The sequence below is a fragment of the Bubalus kerabau genome, chromosome 17, assembly GCF_029407905.1.
Source record: "Bubalus kerabau isolate K-KA32 ecotype Philippines breed swamp buffalo chromosome 17, PCC_UOA_SB_1v2, whole genome shotgun sequence".
Lineage (NCBI taxonomy): Eukaryota > Metazoa > Chordata > Mammalia > Artiodactyla > Bovidae > Bubalus > Bubalus kerabau.
In genome coordinates this window covers 38,844,726-38,865,470 of record NC_073640.1, presented here as the reverse complement: position 1 = coordinate 38,865,470, position 20,745 = coordinate 38,844,726, and the positions used below count along the sequence as shown (strand labels likewise).

At 55.5% G+C, this 20,745-nt stretch overlaps 2 protein-coding genes across 4 annotated transcripts in view; one reads left to right on the top strand and one right to left on the bottom strand.

Annotated features, from left to right (window-relative positions):
* SMPD3 (sphingomyelin phosphodiesterase 3) overlaps nt 1–10,977 on the top strand; it is an 81,941-nt gene extending 70,964 nt beyond the window's left edge. For both annotated transcript variants that reach the window (XM_055553389.1, XM_055553388.1), the window contains exons 3-9: nt 490–2,020; nt 6,736–6,811; nt 6,923–7,078; nt 7,588–7,677; nt 7,851–7,914; nt 9,660–9,822; nt 10,073–10,977. In XM_055553389.1, the coding sequence (XP_055409364.1) occupies nt 701–2,020; nt 6,736–6,811; nt 6,923–7,078; nt 7,588–7,677; nt 7,851–7,914; nt 9,660–9,822; nt 10,073–10,174 (1,971 nt within the window). In that variant the 5' untranslated portion in view covers nt 490–700 and the 3' untranslated portion in view covers nt 10,175–10,977. The remainder of the gene's footprint in view (nt 1–489; nt 2,021–6,735; nt 6,812–6,922; nt 7,079–7,587; nt 7,678–7,850; nt 7,915–9,659; nt 9,823–10,072) is intronic.
* A 2,608-nt stretch (nt 10,978–13,585) lies between these two features.
* The window catches only part of PRMT7 (protein arginine methyltransferase 7), a 41,495-nt gene continuing 34,335 nt past the window's right edge, over nt 13,586–20,745 (bottom strand). For both annotated transcript variants that reach the window (XM_055553386.1, XM_055553387.1), the window contains 6 exons: nt 20,424–20,513; nt 19,154–19,315; nt 17,897–17,971; nt 15,567–15,727; nt 14,567–14,663; nt 13,586–14,342 (listed from right to left, as the gene is read on the bottom strand). In XM_055553386.1, coding sequence (XP_055409361.1) covers nt 14,163–14,342; nt 14,567–14,663; nt 15,567–15,727; nt 17,897–17,971; nt 19,154–19,315; nt 20,424–20,513 — 765 coding nt within the window. In that variant the 3' untranslated portion in view covers nt 13,586–14,162. The remainder of the gene's footprint in view (nt 14,343–14,566; nt 14,664–15,566; nt 15,728–17,896; nt 17,972–19,153; nt 19,316–20,423; nt 20,514–20,745) is intronic.

Genomic DNA, 20,745 nt, shown 5'->3' with positions numbered 1-20,745 from the left:
AACATGAACTAGAGGCAGTCACATCATTAGTCAGTTTCCTCCAAGAGAACCAACAAACACTTTGCCTGTGTTTACAAAGACAAAGAGTGCCAGGCTGCCTTCTGGCCCCAAACACCCCCATGTGAGCCTGCTGGCTCCAACCTGGTCCTCAGAGCAGTCCTGCTGGGGTCAGAGGAGGCAGGAACAGGGTGAGTGGGGCAATGGCTCAGCATCTGATCTACCCCACTAAAGATGAATAAAAGCCCCTCACTTTCTGTGTTGGGCTTTCCTGGTGGCTCAGTGGTAAAGAATCCACCTGCCAATGGAGGAGACACGGGTTTGATCCCTGGGTCAGGGAGATCCCCTGGAGAAGAGAATGGCAACCCACTCCAGTATTCTTGTTTAGGAAATCCCATGGACAGAGGAGCTTGGTGGGCTATAGTCCATCGGGTTGCAAAGAATCAGACATGATTTAGTGACTAAACAGCAACCACACTTTCTGTCTTGCAGGTTCTCCAGCAGACCTTGGTGGCCCAGAATGGCCCACTGAAGGAACCATGACTGGCTGGCCAACACACACCACTGACCACCCAGAGCCGTGTCTCACCAGGAGGTGACCCTCCTCCAGCTGCTCCCCTACTCACCTGCCCCACCCAGGAAAGTGCTCTCGCTGCCAGGGACACCATGTAGTAGGGCTGGCCACAGTGCCCAATGAGCTGCGATGGTTTTGTACACGACCCCCTTTCCCAACAGCTGTCTGTCCGCCCTGCACGCCGTGTCCTGGGCCCTCATCTTCCCGTGCTACTGGCTGGCAGACCGGCTCCTGGCCTCCTTCATACCCACCACCTACGAGAAGCGCCAGCGGGCAGACGACCCCTGCTACCTCCAGCTGCTCTGCACCGTGCTCTTCACGCCCGTCTACCTGGCCCTCCTGGTCGCCTCGCTGCCCTTTGCATTCCTTGGCTTCCTCCTCTGGTCCCCACTGCAGTCTGCCCGCCGGCCCTACGTCTACTCCTGGCTGGAGGACAAGGGCCCCACCGGTGGGGCAGCCCTGCTCAACGAATGGAAGGGTACAGGTCCTGGAAAAAGCTTCTGCTTCGCCACCGCCAACCTCTGCCTCCTCCCGGACTCGCTGGCCAGGCTCAACAATGTGTTCAACACCCAAGCCCGTGCCAAAGAGATCGGGCAGAGAATCCGCAATGGGGCCAGTAGACCCCAGATCAAAATCTACATCGACTCGCCCACCAACACCTCCATCAGCGCTGCCAGCTTCAGCAGCCTGGTGTCACCACAGGGCAGTGATGGTGTGCCACGGGCCGTCCCTGGGAGCATCAAGAGGACGGCCTCTGTGGAGTACAAGGGCGACGGCGGGCATCATCCTAGTGATGAGGCTGCCAACGGCCTGGCCTCCGGGGACCCAGCTGACGGAGGCAACCTTGAGGATGCCTGCATCGTGCGCATCAGTGGTGACGAGGGGGGTCGGCCCCCTGAAGCTGGCGATCCCCCCAATGGGGGCCAGGCCAGGAACGGGGCTGGTGGGGGCCCACGGGGCCAGACACCCAACCACAGTCAGCGAGATGGGGACTCGGGGAGCCTGGGCAGCCCCTCGGCCTCCAGGGAGTCCCTGGTGAAGGGCCGGGCCGGGGCTGATGGTGGCAGCGGGGAGCCGGGCGCCAACAGCAAGCTCCCATACAAGGCCTCGGTGGTGAAGAAGGCCGCCACGCGCAGGAGGCGCCACCCAGATGAGGCCTTTGACCATGAGGTCTCAGCCTTCTTCCCTGCCAACCTGGACTTCCTGTGCCTGCAGGAGGTATTTGACAAGCGGGCAGCCGCCAAGTTGAAAGACCAGCTGCACAGCTACTTCGAGTACATCCTGTACGACGTCGGGGTGTACGGCTGCCATGGCTGCTGCAGCTTCAAGTGTCTCAACAGCGGCCTCTTCTTCGCCAGCCGCTACCCTATCATGGATGTGGCCTATCACTGTTACCCCAACGGGCGGTTCTCCGATAGCCTGGCCTCAAAGGGAGCGCTGTATCTCAAGGTAGGGGGGCCTCCACCAGCAGGCCTCTGAGTTTGGAGGGTAGTGGGGAGGCAGGCTGCAGCTGGTCACTCTCTGGGAGGGCAAGGGGCAGACAAGGCCTTTCATGGAGCTGAATTAAGGGGGCCCTGGCTCAGAGACAAGGGAAATAATGACAGGAGCCAAGTCTCCAGATTGGGTGATCTCTGCATCACCATTTTCCTGTCTGTAAAGCGGGGGCAACGTAGAGCCTACTCACGTGGTGGGAGCCATGTGGGAGGGGCAAGGCCTGGGAGCTTCTCAGGGTGCCGGTGGTGAAGGTGGCAGACGGTGCTGAGAGGAGGTGGCAGGGAGCCCCTGCTCTGAATCATTGCAGACAAGCGGGTGCAGCTTGCAGGCAGAGTTCTCAGGCCTGGCTGTTACCAAAGCCGCTCCCTCAGGCCACCAGCCCTCCCTGCCGGGATGTCCTCTCCCTCCTGGCTGTCACGCAGCTGCCACGCCAGGCACTCTGCCCACCAGCTCCAGGCTTCACTTCCGGAGTCACTAATTAAAGTGAATCATAATTATTTCTGCTAATTTGGATGCAATTGCAGGAGTTTTTAGACCATGGTAATTTGGTCATTACACATTATCTTCTCCTGAGCCTGACATGCTCAGCATGTCGACTTTCTGCTCCCTATCAAAAAGCTGCTCTTGGTGCCTCCAGAGTTTTCTAAAGCCCCGTCTGGCCAGCTGTTACAGAATAGGCGTTTCTGCCCCTAGAGGCAGCAACTGCTTTGGGTGTGGATTCTCTCCACACTCCCCTTGAGGCTTCTCAGTTCCGCTAGCAGGGGTCCATGATGGAGCTGGCTGGTGAGGCTACTGAGGAGGCCCAGTGTCGGGGGTGCTCATCCCCAGGCCTCAGCTCTGACCTGTCCAGGAAGCTGCTGCCTGTCAGCCAAGGTTCTGCCAGGAGTGTGGGCCCAGGCGGATCATCTGCACGGAGCCTGCCAGGGCCCCAGCCCAGCACCCAGACACCCCCAACTCCTGTGCTCAGGCCTCTTGTGTGGCTCAGCAGGTGCAGAGCTGGGGTCCCCAGCTCTCCATTCATAGCCTTAGATGCTGAAATTGAAGACACTCCTCTTACAGGAGACCAACCTCCCCATTCTGGCATGTGGTTCGTCACTGTTTCATTCCACAGATATATTTTTGTCTCAGCAGCCAGAGTGACTTTCTGGGGAAGGAGGCACCATGCTGTCAGTTCGGGGGTTGGGGGAATGTACCCTTTCCCTTGCACCTGCCCTACTACAGATGGCTCAAAGGCCAGGGTCCCCCTTAACCCTGCTCCCAGCCCACACACCACCTCTTCCTCCTCTCTCCCCTCAGGCCAGCACCCCAACTATCATGCACACCAGGGCCAGCCCCTCTGCCACGGAATTTCCTCCCAGCCCCTAGCTCTCCGGCTGTTCCTTCCGGGCCTCTTCTCACCTGCTCATCTTTTAAACACTTGTGCCTCTACCTCCTGGATCTAAAACTAGTCTGCAGATATGTTTAATTTGGTTCCTGCCATTAAAAAATTTTTCATGTTGGCCAACATTTAAAAATCAAGCTATTTCACATAGAGCCCAGTTTGCAGCTCCTCTCCCCACCCTGGCAAATCTGGCAGCACCAGGCCTGCTACATTCTGCCCAGCTCCCAGCCTGAGCTGGGGGGTTGGCAGCTCCCAGAGCAGACAACCCCACTTAGCCAGCACTCTTCACTGCTGAGTCGTTACCATGGGCAGTCAGCCCCAGGAACCTGCCCTGGGGTGCCTCTGCAGCTTCCATTTCCAGACTTGCTGAGGACTCTCTAACCCTGAGCCCAGTGAATCCACCCAGGCTCCCAATTTCACCTCTGGGTCCACCCTGTATGTCCAGCTGCAATGTCATGGTTCAGGCCACCATTCCTCTGAGATTTGGGACTGTCCTCCCTCTTCTACCATCCTTCTGGTGTCGGGTCTGACTCCTGTTACCCTCTTACCACGCCTCAGGGAGAAGCCAGCCTCCACCTGCCACCCTCCCCGAGCTCTGCTCCAGCTGCATTCTTAGGGGCCTCCGTATGTCACCCTATGTCAGTGGAAGTTTCCTTGGTGGCGTCCAGCACAAGCCAATTTTCCTTTGCCGGTTCCTCAGCCCTGGCCCCAGGGCCTTGCGCCCCACCTCTCCTGTAAGGCAGAACTCAAGAGTGGAGCGGAGGTGCCTGGCACACCAGAGCCAGCTCATCTCTGTGGGTGACAGCGTGCCTCTCTCCACGTGGAGGAGTGAAATAAGTGAGGTTTCAGGAGCCAGCCCCAGCAGGGCCTGGCTGCTCCCTTCACCTGGGGTCCCCCACCCAGCCCCACCTCCCCATCCACTCCTTGAGCTCCTCATCCTCAGAGAGGGTCCAAGAGATGCCTGAGGAGGGAGGGAGGGACTGGACCAGCTTCTGCCTCCTGAGCAAGAGCCTGGTTCTGGGCCCTGCCCTGTTGACGGTCTTTGCCCACCAGGACTAAAGGCACAGCCTCTCAGAGTGATTGTTTTTGCAAGTGAAACACGAGCCTCTGCAGCTCCCCAGTACTCAAGCCCTGGAATCAATAAGTCCCAGCACATAATAAAGCAGATCTTGGACTGACTGGAGGAAGCGGGTGGAGGGGCTGCTGTACCTTCTTCTGGGTGCCTCCCCTCCGGGAGGGATCTCCTCAGAAGCAGGGCCTCCCTGCACTTGTCTCTGTCCCCGCCCAGGGCTCGGCACAGGGAGGTGACTCCAAGTGCTGAGTGTGGGGCTCCTGCACTAGAAACATCACATGGCTGGTGGCTGAAAAGCTTGGCTCAGTCACCAGCTCAGAGAGTAGCGTAAGGCAGCGGGAGGAGCTGGGTGTGAGGATCAGATTTCAACCTGCCTCAGTCACCAGAGCCTCATGACCCCAGCCACCGATGGTGTTAACTTTAGTGTAATCCTCATAGTTGCAAGGCTCCAGTAAGGCTGCATCCATGAAGCAGCTGGGCATAAGTATTACTATTGAGAAGAGAAAACAGGCTCTTGGCCGGAGGATGCAGAAAGCACCATCGTGTGGCCTTTGGGAGCACTGTGGTTTTAAACTGTGTTGTTTTTGCAACAGGGGGCACCAATGGTGTGTGATTTCCAAGGGATTCTAGAGGCAGGGATACCACTGGGCTGAGCTGTGGGTTCGGACTATGGGCAAGACGTGAATGGTGAACATATGAACTTATCAACAGTCCCAAATCTGGGCCCATTATCAAGTAATCAGACATCCATCCACCTGGGCACTGGAAAATGAAAGATGTACACCTTGCCAGGCTGGGAAATGAGATGAAGAGCTGTGGAAAGCTCAAAGTGTTTAATAAAGAGAAAGTCCTCATGGAGGGCAATGCCAATCTGACTTCAGCAATACAAGGATGGACGCCTCCCAAGGCTCTCAGAGCAGAGGGCCTGTGCCGAGTCTCGGCCACCTCAGCTAGAGGACAGGCAGAACTCTGCTCAGTAGAAGCCAGGGCACCCGCCCTGCTGCTGCCACACCTCAGCTAAGAATTGGCCTCCATGGTCACGCTCCCTGGAGACTTCCCAGGGTTCAGGGTCTCGTCGTCACAGAAAACCCAGGCCAGAATAGATTAGCAAAATTTGGGGAAGACAGCTGAGGCTCAGAGGGAAGAAAGCCCAGAGAGGTCCAGGGTGAGGATCCAGTCAGAAGCCTCTGGTCAGGGTGCCCAAAGATGGAGCCTCCAGCAGAGGGCCTGAGAACCCGAGGCTGGGTTGTCAACCCTCACCTCCCAACCACAGCCTGACTAGGGCTCAGGCTTGCACCACACTCACCACTGGGGGCCGAGTTGTCTGTACTGAACAATTGAGGTGCTTGTTTTCATTATGCCAACCTGTGGAGATGGTCTGCCAGGGTCACCTGTGGTTGGGCAGGGAGTCAGTGAGGAGCTCTCAGCCCCACCCCACCTGCCAGGGACTCTGTCTCCAGTGGAGGAGAACAAGAGGCAAGGACGGGTTGGGCAAGTAGAATGAAGAGGCCCCTGTGGAGGAAGGGCTGGGCGTGGGGTGGCAGTCACAGGGGGCCTGGGGTCAGCCATGACAGGTGCATGGAGACACCAGCCACAGCTGTCATCCCAGATCTGGGGACTAATGGGAACCACGGCCAAGAAGCAGGTAAAATAATTGCTCATGAAGCCAGAGAGTCAAAGACTGGGATGAGAAGACAGAAAGCAAGGTCCAAGGCCTCTCACGGGGACAAGGGTATTGAACTACGTGGCTGGGCCACATCCTAGAGGAAGCCTGACTTAGACTTCAGAGGAACAGGCTCCACGTCATGATCAGGTCCAGGGTGTGACCGAGGGGAGGAGGAAGGAGCCACGCGAGTGGACAAAGCAGTGAGGGACATTCGTGTGAACACTCTGGTCATCAGGAGATGGCAGGGGTTTCGGGAGGAGGTCTGTGGTGGTTTCTGCATCTCTCTCCCACAAAGCGCTGCAGGAACTGTCGGTGGCATTAACCCTGCCATAAAGTGGGTATTTCTTCATGCATCTGCCTCCCACACTGGAGCAGACGCTCCTAGAAGCAGGCAATGTGCTGTTCTTCTCAGGCCCCAGGCTAGCCAGAAGTCGACAGAGCTGGGTTTCTGAGGGTTAGACCTGGCTGGGGTCGGGCATCGCCAGCGTCCCTTTGTGCTCAGAGCAATGGTAACTCTAGGTCTCATCACCAACACTTCCTCCTCCCCACAGGTGCAGGTGGGAAGCACACCTCAGGACCAAAGAATCGTCGGGTACATCTCCTGCACACACCTGCACGCCCTGTCAGGTAGGGTCCAGGGGCCCGAGCTTCAGCAGGTGGGATCCTCAGAGGGCTAGGATTCGCCTGGCAGGGGTCCTGGCAGCAGCCTCATCACCTCCCTGTGCTTCTGCCCCACAGAGGACAGTGACATCCGGTGTGAGCAGCTTAACATGCTTCAGGACTGGCTGGCTGATTTCCGAAAATCTACCTCCTCGTCCAGCGCAGCCAACCCCGAGGAGCTGGTGGCGTTTGACATCATCTGCGGAGATTTTAACTTTGACAATTGCTCCTCCGGTGAGGCGGGCTCCTCCCCATTAGGGTAAACCATGCAGGAGGCATGGGCTCTGCTCCTCAGGAGCACAAAAGTGGGACACAGAGAGACTATGATTTCTCTGCCCTCAAGAAATCCTAGAAGAACCCCTGCTCTGCCTAGAAAGCTTAGAGGCCACCTTGCTGGAGGTCAGGAGATGCCCTGCAGATAAACCTCTGGCAGTGAAGGCAGGGAGCCTCTGAAATCCAGACTAATGGGGTGAGGTCATGATACTCACCAGGTCTGTATTCAGCTCTTACTTTGTACCAGCCACAGTTGTGATGGCTGTTACAGGGGCCATTCTCAAGGACACAGAAAGCCAGTGACAGATGAACCACAGCTCCATCTGTCCGGGAACACAGACCCTACCCAGAAGCAGTTACCTGAGGGACAGGATCTGATGACTCTGCTCAAACCAGAACCAGAGGCAGGTAGCCCTCCAGGGCATGCCAGACACCCTGAGCCTCACAGCACTCCTTCCCTCCCTGCACAGATGACAAGCTGGAGCAGCAGCACTCCCTGTTTACACGCTACAAGGACCCCTGCCGCCTGGGGCCTGGGGAGGAGAAGCCGTGGGCAATTGGTGAGCTGGGGCTGGGGACAGGCACAGGGGCGGGAGGGGCACTGCTGAGGCCTGACACCCCATGGACTTCCTGAAGAGACCGCACCACTGGGGGGAGGGGGGCACTGAGCTGCCGAGCTAGCAGAAGCCCTGGTTACTGCCCACAGTAACCTCTCTCACCGCCTTGTCCCCAGGAACTCTGCTGAACCAGGACCGTCTCTATGATGAGGAAGTGTGCACCCCCGACAATCTGCAAAAGTAAGTGGCTGGCACCCACAGTGCTATGGTCAGGCAGGTAGGCAGACCCAGGCGGCTCCCAGGTCTGGGATGAGCACGAACCCAGACTAGGTGTGGAGAGGTGGGCTGTGTGGGCCGATGAGAGCCCACAGTTCCCTGGGACGAGACGCCTCTTAAAAGCGTCAGGGATCCAAGTTTGGGGTGGGCAGAGGCTGTGGTGGACCTCATGCCCCAGGGGTGTCCTTACCAAGAAGAGGATCCCGAGGAGGCCTGGGGTCTCGAGGTGGTTTTTCTTACACCAGCACCCCAAGTCTGGGCTCATTCTACCAGAGCTTGGCCTGCCCTGAGCCCCAGCCTGCCTCAGGCACAGGAAAAAGGACCATAACCTCCCAGGGCGAGGCCAGGCGCCGCAGAGATCCCTGTCAAAGGGCCCTGGGGATGGCATCTGTGGCAGGGGACCAGAAGCCACCAGACAGGTAAAAACACAGAGCTAACACAAGCCAGTCAATGTAGAGACAGATCCACCCCAGCCAAACTGTATTCTTGAATCTGAGACTTCTGAAAAGGACACATTTGAGAGGCCAGCAGCAGAGCCAATTTATAATTCACAGCCCGAGACAGCCCAGAGCCCCAGCGATGGTTCCCTGAAGCTAATTTGAGCCAATTAATTAGATTATAGACTAAATTTGAAACATCATCCCAGGCCGAGAAAATTATCTTTTTATGAGATGACGATTTAAAAATGACTTATCAGTAACTCTTAGATCACTGATGCTAGAATTAATTATCAAAGGCACAGGGCAGGAATGGATTACATTTCTGAGATGGAAAGATGTTCTGTGTGTCATCAGTGTATATATCTCAAGGCTGATAAAGACCTTGCAGAAACTCGTGTTTGCTGCCATGCCTGTGCAGGTGCCCTGTTCATGTGTCCAGGCGTTAGTTGGGCGGGTGGGCCTTTGCGTGTCTCTTGGTGGCTGTGCCTCTCGCCCCAACACTGCCCTCTGAGATGGGGTGTCCCTTGAAGGCTCATTCCCAATGGTGCTCGGACTCTGGAGGAAACTTGGCAGGAAGCAGAAGGTAGACAAGGAGTCAGAAGAGACCTGGACTCAGGGCATAATGTTCCACCTGAGCGCCCTGCCCTCCCTGTAGAATTCTGACCAGCAACTGTATCAGTTTCGTTCCTCTGAAACATGGGGTGACAGCCGCATCCCACCTTGTTCCTAACACACCTGGTCCTCAAAGTGTCCTGGGGTCTTGGGAACAGACTGACACAGGAGTCCGGTCCTGGGATGGGGTCTGGGTGCTTTCCTGGCTCCCCTGCTGACCTTAAATGGGAATCATGGGGGGCCTGGGGACTTCCAGAAGAGAAGGGCCTCTGGGGTTCACTGCAAAGAACAAGTTCCCCCCAAACAGGATCCTATTAGCTCAGAGCACAACACTACCCTGGAGAGGGGGTGGGCAGTTCTGTCCCCAGCTTGGTTACAGGTTTTGGGTGGTGCCAACATTCTAGTTCAGAAAGGGAATGTGAGTGCTGCTGACCCCAGGTGGGCATGGGACACTCCCTGCCAGTGGCTCAGTCAGTCAGGAACTCAGAGGCTCAGACCCAGTCTCTATCCACCCCAGTCCCTTTCTGGGCCCACGGAGAAGACAGATCTTAAATGTAGGGGTTTGGTCTGACTTGGGGGATGGAATGTGGCTCCACCCTTAGGACCTGGGGCTGGGGCTGTGTTCACCTTGCCTTCCTGTGCCTTCTGTGTGAGCAGGGTCTTGGAGAGTGAGGAAGGTCGCCGGGAGTACCTCGCCTTCCCCACCAGCAAGAGCCCCGGGGCAGGCCAGAAGGGACGCAAAGAGCTGCTGAAAGGCAACGGCAGGCGCATCGACTACATGCTGCACGGGGAGGAGGGGCTGTGCCCAGACTGGAAGGCCGTGAGTCTGGGCTGGGCTGGGCTGGGCTGGGCAGCCAGGCTGTGCCCGTAGCAGGACATTCTTGCTCTACACCCCTTTGCAGCACCGAGCTCTCCTCTGAAAGGGACATGCCACTCCAGGAGGCCTTTGGGGCCCCCCAGGATACTCCCACTCTCTGCCTTCAGGAAGGTCCAACCAGGCCCCTGCTTTATAGGATGCCCTCTGGGTCTAACAGGGATATTTCTTCCTTCTCCCCTCCCCACTCCCGCAGGAGGTGGAAGAATTCAGTTTTATCACCCAGCTGTCAGGCCTGACGGACCACCTCCCAGTGGCCATGCGACTGATGGTGTCTGCAGGGGACGACGAGGCATAGACCAGCCCAGTCACCATGAGCAGCGGGGCCTCCGCCAGCCCTTTGAGTCGCAGTCCCTCCCTGGCCGTGTCCCTTCCAGCGAGCACCACTGGTGCTGGCGGAGGAGGGCAGGGGCCTGGGAGAGCCGCGGCCAGTCCTGGGTGAGCTGGAACCAGCGCTGCCCGGCACCTCTGGGCACTCGCCATGGACAGGAGTCAGGCCGGCCTGGGGAGTCCTGGCTGCCCAACCAGTGCCATTCTTTCGAATCGTTGATTTTCTACAAATCTACAGCACAAGCTAGTTTATAACCCGTGGGTTAGTATGAGATCCGGGTTTCTGTACTCTTTGTATCTCTTCTCAAGCTTCGTCCAGGGTTCATTATTTCTGTCTGCTGCCATGTTGTCTCGCATGCCTGCACCCTCGCATGCACGCTGCCCGCATGCCACATGCCACACCGTAGCCACAGACCCCTCACTCGGGCCTCACCCAAGGCCAAACTCCAAACACAATCAGAACCAGCCAAAGAAGCATTCCTGGACACGGGACCGCCAGCTCGCCGCCTCCAGCCTGGACAGCTCATGAGCAGGGACCACGAAGGCTGTGTCCAGTTACCAGCGAGCCCGGGCTCTTTCCCAGGGTCTTGCATTCAAGGGCGATTACATTTTAAAAAGAAAAACAGAAAAAGAACAAAAATAACCCTTCATTTTAAAGGGTCTGCAAGCCACAAGGGAGAACGCTGTTCTTCCTGAAAGGGGCTCCCTTCCCCTGGCACAGCAGAGCCCGGGGCCTCCGTTGGAGACTCCAACGTGGGCCATGGAGCCATAGACAGGATTCTAAAGAGAGAGCATCCTTTTTTTTTTTACAGGAAGAAGGGCCACTCACGGTTTAAGGGGGGAGGGGGACTTCTTGTTTTGAAAACGGTAAGATTTGTAGCTTCTGTTCTGTCAGAACCAACACATTCTCTTTCTGCCTGATCCTGTCTCCCGTCCGGACACTCTTCTGGTTCAGGACCAATCATCCCTTGGTGACTGTCCCTATCCGCGTGCTGGATGAGCTCAGGAACTGTCCCCCTACATCTGGGAGTGGGGGGGCTGTGGCTCTGTCCTCCTAGGCCCATCCTCCACAGTGACCCCAGCCCTGGATGAAGGGACTTGGGGATCAAGGCGCAGAGCAGCCTGTCACCTCACCAGTGTGCAGCCTGAGGGGGCAAGGCTGATGGCCACTGCTCGTCCCACACAGGAAGCAGTACTGGTTGGTGTTCAGGTGCACAGGCATCCAGTCTGCCACCATGCAACCAGGGCCAGCCCCGGGTACCTGTGCAGTGTGGCAGAGCCTGCAGGGGAAGCCCATAGCTCCTCATCCCATGGCAGCACTGCCTCTGCCCACCTGCCTTTTTAAACACACCTGAGAACGCCCCCTGCCCCCAGTCACACAGGGAGGGTTTTGTCTATTTCCAGGTGCAAGGCCCCTCCAATTCAGGGGGTTACTAACAACCCCTCACTGATCTCCCCTCCTCACAGCGCCCCAACCAACGTGCCACCTGGCTTGAAGCCAGTTTTGCCCAACGAGGCTGGGGACGTACCAGGACTCTGCTACCAGGAGCCTCCTGGTGCTAGTATGCTGACGCTGTGCCTTGTCACCCACTGAGCTGCAAGAGGGACCAAGAGGGGCAAGGTCAGAGGCCAGGCCCTGCACTGAAGGGGGACACTCCCAAGAGCTGCACGCAAGGCGGTGCGGGCTGGTCTGAAGCCCCCTGGCCAGGGCAGCAGCTGGGCAGAGGGCCTCACTGCCTGGTGCACTCCCCTGGCCAGGCCCCCAGCCCAACCTCCCACATCAAGCCAAGAGGGCAGCTCACCATCCAGGGTACAGTCCTCCCTGGCTCTCCACTGCACCGCTCCTCCAGGGCCGTGGCTCCTGGGGCCCTGGCTAGGCTTCCCTGGGTCAGAGGCCTCTAATCCTAGGAGCGGCCAGAAATCTGCTCGCAGGTGGAGCTCAACAGGGCAGATGTGATACCCAGACGTCTGGGCCAGAGCCAAGGCTCCAGGCTGTGGGCCAGCTGTGTGCCCAGGAGAGCCGTGGAGGCAGGGCCTGGCTCCTGAAGTGGAATGACTCTAGCACAGATTCCAGCCCTCAGAGGGGCTGCTGGAAGGGAGCCAGGGCACGGGGCACATGCTTCTCTCCCTACTCATGGGGCGGCCTTAGGCAAGTCATACCTCCCTGTGCCTCCGTCATTCTCCCGTCCTAACAAAGTCGCCTCTGCCCAGCCTGCCTGGTCTCCAGAGAAGGGCCTGCCTGCCTCCCCACTCCCCTCGCGCCGCCCTCTGGGGCCTCCAGTGCTGAGGCTGCCATTGCTCAGCCACGAGTTTCATCAAACCTGTGCACCCCTGGGGCTGTGTACAAGCCAGACTTTTCCATTTCGATTTTTAAAAAAGGAACACCTCAGATGTTTCTGTGGCATCTAGGCCTGGAAGGACGGACACAGGTGTCACCTAAATCCCCAAGGCCCTGCACCTGCCCCGGCCCAGCCTCCTCCACAGAAGCCAGGAGGCCAGAGGTCAGCTTCAGAGAAAAATGGTCACTTCATCTGTCCAAACCACCTTCAGTTTTAAGTATGGGTATTAATCTTGATGCTTTTTAACTATTGTATTAACCTGCTGAAATTTAGAAATACTGTTTTAAAAAAGAAAAAAAAAAAACACTTTTTTAATTTCTGTATTTTTTTCTGTATTGTATCCTCATGGGACATTAGGGGTTTTCTATGGTAAGCACACCTAAGGTTTTGGTAAAAATGTTATCAAATATATTATCCAAACAATTCTTCCCTTGAAGAAAAACAATCTTTACACCTGATAAAGTATTTTGAAAAGAGAAGTGTTTTTTTTTTTTTCCTTTACTGGTGCTGAAAAGAAGGATGGATGAGGAAAAAAAAATAAAACTGTGAGGCTCAAGGCTGGTGTTCTGCACTTATTTGACTGAAAAGCTGGTCTGGACCCTGCTTTGACTCCAGCAGGCGAGGTGGCCAGGCAGGGCTATGGGGAGACCGCCATGGAGGGCCTACCTTTCCTGCCCTTCCCCATGGGATGAGCACAGCCTGAGTCTGCCCTGAACCACTCAAAAACCAGGCCACTTGGGTTCTCTTACTCACTCCCCCTGGAACTAGAGTAAACAGCAGAACGGGACCTTGTGTGTGGGAAGAAACCAGGCTGGGCCTCCTTGGGACTCCCTGCCCTTCTCTGGCAAGGTGAGGCTGGGGTGCCTGCACTAGTACCCATCTGCCCAGACTGCTGGGGGATGAGGTCCTTTTGCGAGAAGGGGGCACGTGGGAAAGGGCTGTACCTTCAGGCTCCCTCCTCCTGCCGGCTGGTATCCTGGATCTGCATCTGAACTGCTCTGGGACAGCCTCCTCCCTGACTTCAGAAGAGCAGCCTGGTGTCCAGGTGCTGGTCTTGGTCACCTGATGATGCTGCACACGGAGGCCAAACCCTTACAAATGTGGATTGGGGCCATTACCTAGCAAACAAAAAGAGTCTGAACTTGGTCCTCAGTCTGGCCCTACCAGGGTCTTCAAGACCCAGAGCCCAGCCACATCAGTAACTCTGCCCATAGGAGCCTCTCTGAGCTGGAATGGGCAGGTGGACGCAAAGGTCCCCAGAGCTCAAAGCCAGGCTGGCCCAGCTCCAGGAGAGTAGCAGACCCACCCAGCCCAGTCAGCCCTGGCTCCCTCCCAGGGAGAGCAGGAGGGACACTGTGGCCGGGAAGCTCTCTGAGCACTTTAAAAGCCACTGCAGGTGGGCTCCTTGGTGCCTTCTCAGTTCCAAAGTAATCCCCACTTCCTGCCATATCTGGAGCAAGGAGCCAGCAGTACAAAAACACAAAACGGGAAGTGGTCTCCTCCAATCCCCGAGGTCAAGATGGGTCCTGAAAGGCAACGTGCCTTCACTTTTCTCCATGGAAAGCCACCATTCAGAGCCCAGAGCCCTCCTCCACTTTATTTCTCAACAAGTGAGGGTCAGCACCCACTGTCCAGCGCATCTGAGAGCGTGAAATCCATGGTGATGTCTCCAGTGTCGGGGTGGAACTCCACAGTGTAGGTGACGGTCTGCGAGTTGCCCGGCAGCACTCTGGGGTCAAGTGTGGTGTTGAAGAAGTACACGGCCTGCTTACAGTGGGGGTTCCAGCAACAGTCCCCCTGCAGAGAAAGCAGCAAGAAGGCAGTGAGGCTTCTGATGTCCCAGCCAGCCCTCTCCTGGCGAGCCTCCAGCCCAGGCAGCTCTCAGTGAGAAGCTGCTGTTCGGAGCTAGATGACCCGGGACCACTGAGGAGTCACTACCCGGAACGCCCAGAGCACACGCGAGTGGCGCGATGGCTCCCGCTCTCAGGGTCCGCCTCCTCGGGGCCTGTACACAGCACTACCTCGTCCTCTGCAGGCTTCAGGAGGCCGGTGCTGACTGTGCTGTCCGCGGTCAGGTAGTATTCCATCCACAGGACAGCTCCGTGGCTCCTCCCGCGCCTAGAGACGGGCCGGGGGGTGGAAAGAGACCAGAAACAAACAGCTGCACGAAAGACTGGCATGGCCATGGCTGTCCTCTGCTTTTCAGAAACCTCTCATCCTCCCTACTTCCATCCTGCCCTGTCAGGAGGCTCCTAAGACTCCACCTGAATGAAGGCCACTCAGTAAATGTGGCCTTACTAAGCAACCAAAGTGCCCACTCACTCCCCACAGTCTGGCCAAGTATTCAGAGTAACCCTAGGGCAGGGCCAGCTGGCTGCCAGCCTGGCCTCCTCTGCCTGAGATCATGGAAAGGTTGGCCCAGAAGGTTGAGAGAGGAGTCCAGGCATCGAAGTCTAGATTGCTCCCAGATAAGTCTGGGCAGCAGGCACAGACAGGCAGCTGCCTTGGCTCCTCCTTGTCAGAGGAGCCCCAAGGGGCTCTGGGCTCATGGCTTCCACCCAGTTATAAGAGGGAGCTTCCTCCAGGAAGCAGCCGCCCCTCCCCGTGAAGGAAGCTGGAGCTGGATGGGCCTGACCATGTAGCACGACGATAGCCCCTGCCAATTCCTAAGCTGCTTCAATTCCCAGGAGGGTTCAGGGAAGAATATGGTCCAATGGGTAACCATAGCAACCAAATTCACGTTTCTCTGCAGCTGTGTGTAACATACTGCTGAGCTCAAAGGGAGCCTCAGACGTGGGAGGATGAGCAAGCCCACTCTGGCTTTTTCCCCCACCCAGAAGCTATGGGGACCCCCACACATTTCAGGGTCACTTGAAAAAGCACAAGCCTGAGATAAGGACAGCCATCCCACCCACATGAAAGTGACCAAAGTAAGTGCTTATAGCCATTCAGACAATAACTATTAGAAAGCAAGCCCTGCCACTTCCTTCCTCACTCCCTGGCCCTGGAGCCTCTGCTCACCTTCTCAGTTCGATGGTGCCCTCAGCATGGATAGGCTGCAGGGGGACTGGCTGCCGAAAATCAAAGGTCAGGATCTGCTGGGGCTCGGAGAGGCTGCGGCACGGGTACTCCCACAGTGGGTGGGGCTCGGCCTCCTTGCTCTCCCTGAAGTCCAGGGCACGCTGAGAAGGGAAGAGAAGGCGGGGCTCTGCAGAGATAGAGCCAGGTGGCCAGGAAACAAGGGGGTCCTGTCCCCATCTCCAGAGTTTATCTACGCCAGTGGTCCCTAATCGCCATGGCCCTGTCCCTCAGGGTATTTGCCATGGTCATGTGGGGTAAGTAAGCCCCCATAAAAGACCACAGGCGCCTGGCCAGACCAGCTGGCTTCTGGTACCACTCACAAGCAATCTCCTCAGCAAGGCACTCTAAGCTTTATTTTCTGCTTTTTAAAACTCAAAAGCCCCTGCCCATCTCACAAGCTACCTTGACCAACTGCCTACACTGGTGAAATCACCCATCACTTGGACACTTGCCCATTCAGTGACCCTTACTGATCACTACAGCTGCCAGATCACCACCCTACAAGGCTCCCAGTCTAGAAGGAGACAATTGGGGAGCAACTGCAGTGTCTAGGGGACACTGACAGGCTAAGAACAGGGTTGAGCAGGAAAGCTGCCCGGAGGGGTGACCTGTAGGCTGCCTCTTGAAGGTTACCCAGGAGCTGTTAGCAAAGAGGCGAGTGCACACAGCCCAGCAGGGAATGGTCAGAGAGCAAAGCGGAGCCAACAGAGTGGCAGGGGCTGGCTGCAGGGGTGAAGGTGGGGGCTCAGGGTTTTCCCACAGAGGACAGACAGGGCCAGACTTCAGATCTACAGATTCACTGAAGCTCCCTGTGGAGAAAGGCTGACGGGAGAAGGAGCGGGGTATACGGTCAGACACAAGATGCAAGTGGCCCAGATGAGTAACAGCAGGGAAAGAAAACTTGTTCACAGAGGACCTGATTGTTATGGAACCCAACAACCAACTGAATGAGAAGGCAAAGGCTTGTCTGGGAGGTTGCCGGGGCTCTGAGCCCAGCTGGCAGGTATGAAGTGACAGCAGGTCTAGGACAGCAGCACTGGGAGGGCCAGACTAGGGGCGGGGGAGGAGTAGGTGGATTCTGGAGGCAACGGACAGGAGCGCCTGAAGACATCTCAATGGAGTCACTGCTCTCAGCTATTTGGTCAGAGCTCAGGAGAGAGGCAGGCAATGGCCAGCAAATAGAGAGAATGGAGACAGCCACAGGGGTCTGGGCAGGGACCTCGGGGAGCCCTAGAACACAGGACACCTCAGGGGATAAGAAGAGGGGAGGAATCCAGGAAGGAGCCTGAGAAGTGGCCAGAGGGAGCTAGAGTGTGTGGTGTTCCCAGGAGCATGGAACAGTCAGTGGTCTGCTGTGGACAGGCAGGTAAGATGAAAAACTGCAAATGTTCCCCCAATTTTTTTTACTTAAAAAATGTTTACACAAGGAATCCACAATCACTGTAGAACATGTAAACAGAAAGAAGCAAAAGGGAGGAAAAAACTAAGCACTTCCTATCAGAGAACTAACATTTTGGTGTCTGCACTCCACCCCTTTTTCACTACATGTGTAATTTTTTTTATAATTAAAAAAAAATTTTAATGTTGTATATACTTTGTACAGGTCACTTTCCATTTACAGTTATTACATGTGTGAATTTTCTTAATACATAAAAACGTGATGGTGTCCTGCCCTTCTCACAGGGCTCGTGACTCTTCACATCTATCCTGGCCAAGTATTGCTGGCACTTTCATGACTGCCCTCGTTTCTGGGAGCCGCAGACCCTGGTGGCTGGCTGGATCCCCTACTAATGTACAGATAACCCTGCAGGAACCCTCCTTCTACATCCCACCCACCTCCATCCTCAAGCACCTTCCCCTAAAATGGAGTCCCCAGAATGAAAACAGCTGGCTCAGAAGGTTGCCAAAATCACCTTCTAGAGAGGCCATCCCAAACAAGAACTAGCTGCTGACACCGGCAGGAATGGTTCCAGTGGTCTGGTGACAGACGGGCCCCAGCCCAAAATTTTGATTCCGGGATTACAGCCCCAGGCTGAGAATGGCCTAACACCAGCCAGACTTGGAGATGCAGTGGCTCTCAGGTTCATGCTCACGGTGAACCAAGAAGAACAGATATGCCTGTCCCTGCTGCCCCCAACAGAGGAGCTCTCTGCGTACTGCCCACATTGCCCAACCCAGGTCCCTCCATGGAAGCCAGACATCCCCTTCAGAAGCCTGTGGCCCGATGGGAGTGTGGATGGAACAGTGGCGGGAGCTGCGGCCCTGCATACCTTAATCATGTCATCCATGATGTGCACATCAAAGCCTTCACAGTCACCACAGGGGCTCCGGATCCGCCACAGGTCCTGAAAGGAAGGTACAGCCTTCACTGACACCCGCCCGCCAGAGCACGCCAACACCCCCACCCATCAATGGGGGTGGGTGGGCAGGCACGGCCATGGTTCTGTGGGACAGCACATAGATGTCGACACCCACTCAGGCACACCACGTGTGGTGACAAGAGTAGGAAGGGTAAGAGGCTGGGGCTGCCCCAACTCCACACCTGAGGCACATCTTGCTGCTCCCACAGGCCTGGAAGAGACTCCCACAGCTGAAGGGACCCAAAGACACCAAAGACCCAGGATGGTTCCTCAGACCTGCAAAGCCTCTCATGATCCCAAGCCCTCTCCACTGAGGGACAGCTGACCAGAGCTACTCAGACAGGCTCTCTAACCCCTCCCTGTCCATCCTGAACACTGATTCATTGGGAAGAACTCTGTCAACCACTTCTTGAGTCTCTATGCCCATAAAGAGAGTGTGAGGACGACAGGATCCTAGGAGGAGACCAGAGGTTACTCAACCCAGTCACTCAGTATCCTGTGTCTCTTGGACACATACCTGGGAACAGCATCGTTCTCCCCAGTCCCTCATTGGCCATGAAAACCAGTATTCCTGTGGAAATCTGGTCAAGTAAATAAGTAACGCAGAAGAAATGGCCATAAAATTAAGTGATAGAACCACTAAGCTACCAAGGCATAAAGCCATCCTTATCAAAGAGACATCAAATGAAGTTCACTCTGTATTTCAGGTTAAAAGCATTTCAAAATCCTTTTAATAAAAAATACCTTTCCCAAAATGACTTTTTGACTATGGTTCTGCTTTGATGAGAAAATGAAAATGAAGCTTTCAATTTTTCTTGCATAAGGAAGCTGACTCGCCCATCTCAAAATGCTTTTAACAACTGGAGCCTCAGCTGTTAATGAGAGCAGAGCAAGCTGCACAGCTTGTCTTCTGAAACTCTTAATTTATATTTTAAAATTATTCTGATAAGCCGTAATTGTAAAATGACAACACACAACCATTTCCATTTCATGTGCTAAATTACTTCATTTTTACAAAGGCGAGCCTCTTCTATTCAGCCCTGAGGTGTGCTGATATAGAAAAAGAGGTTCAAACCCATTAAGACCCTAGGTGCTCCACCTGCATTCAAGGTCCACACAAGAAAACAACTCCCCACCCGCTGCCAAGAAAACCTCCGGGTGGCCTACCCTGAACTCCACGACCACCACGTGCAGCGAGGCGGCCTGAGGCATCACCACAGCGCCAGGCCCCAGGTGTTGGTCCACAGCAGTCCGCACATACCAGAAGTACAAGTTGTGCCATGGAAGCAGGCTGGTGGTGAAGAACGGCTCACCCAGCAGGAGAGAAACCTGCCAATCAGAGAGAAGCAGGCCCAGGTATCAGAAGGATTCAGCTGAGTAATAAAGGACAAGTTTCACAGGCACATTCATTCTTTCACTCACTCACCCACTTGGTCGGTCAGTCAGTCCACATGCACGTCAAGGCCTGCACCTACCCTTGAGGATATAAAGATGAGAAACAGACACGAGCCCTGCCCTCAGAAGCGCAGAGTGGAAAAAGGGAGCAGACGAGGCTAGGCGCCGTCCTCAGAGAGTGCGGTAGGCTCTGACAGAAGCAAGGAAGGGGCTCACAGAGGGACCCTAGAAGTAAGAGCTTCAGGAAGAGATTCCAGGATGGCATCCTGGAAATCCTACTCAAAGCTTTATCCTGACAATTCATTGTCAGTGCTAGTCTGTCTCCCTCACCAGGCTCAGAGACCAGGGAAGTGGGGACACTGGCAGACACAGTATTCCCAGCACAGTGCCTGGCCCAGAGCAGATGTCAGTGAAGGTTTGTTGATCAGATGAATAAATGCATGAACAGGAGACAGAAAAGCAAAAGAGTGGGGAGTCCAGGCAGAGGTGTGGGCAGAGGCCAAAGCAGGAGTGTGAATGACAATGAGAGTAAGGCCCTTCTGGGAGCTCGCCAGACGAGCAGGTAGGGTAGGACAGTAAAGGAAGAGGCCAGAGCAGTGGAGAGGAGCCAGGTCACCCAAAGGCAGCTGATGACAGGAAAAGGAGACTGAACTATGCCTTGGAGGCAAGAGGGGATCACTAAAAGCTTTAATCAGGGCTTAATATGAGAAGGAATGTGCTTTAGAAAGATTCTCAGGAGTTCCCTGGTGGCCTAGTGGTTGGGACTTGGGGTTCTCACCACAGCCTGGGCTCAGGAGCAGTGTGCTGTGACAGAAAAAGGGAGGGGACACTGTGTATCTCTGTCCATCCCAGCAGAGCTGTTCTGCTCTTGCTGAAGGAGCAGCGATTGGAGCGCAATGCAAGTATTCATTCATCAAGCATCTCTGCGAACCTCATCACACCCTCAACAGTGGGGGACCCACGGTGAGGCCCAGAGAAGGGGGCAGTCAGGCCATCTCAGAACTGTGCTATCCAGAGCAAATGCACAGTGCTCTCTACTCACCTTTTTACCCTCCAAGTCTGCAGGTGTTAATAATTCAGGCCGTTTCTCTATTATATTAATTTTGTCTTCCAAGTGGTTGGCCTTGAAGATCTTAGAGAGAAAACAAAAGTGTTGGTTTTGTTGAGAAAAAGAACACATCTCAGAGTTGCTTTATCTGTGTGCAGTTCTCTGGCCAAACAGTTCTGGAGCACCACTTTCAGCTACTCTGCTGAACTTCTCCCCTCCAAGGGCCTCCTACAGACTGCAGGTGACATCGTGAACAAAATGTCTTAAGAACAATAGAAATTTCTCTTGCAGGCACACTGGCAAGGCTCAGAAGTAG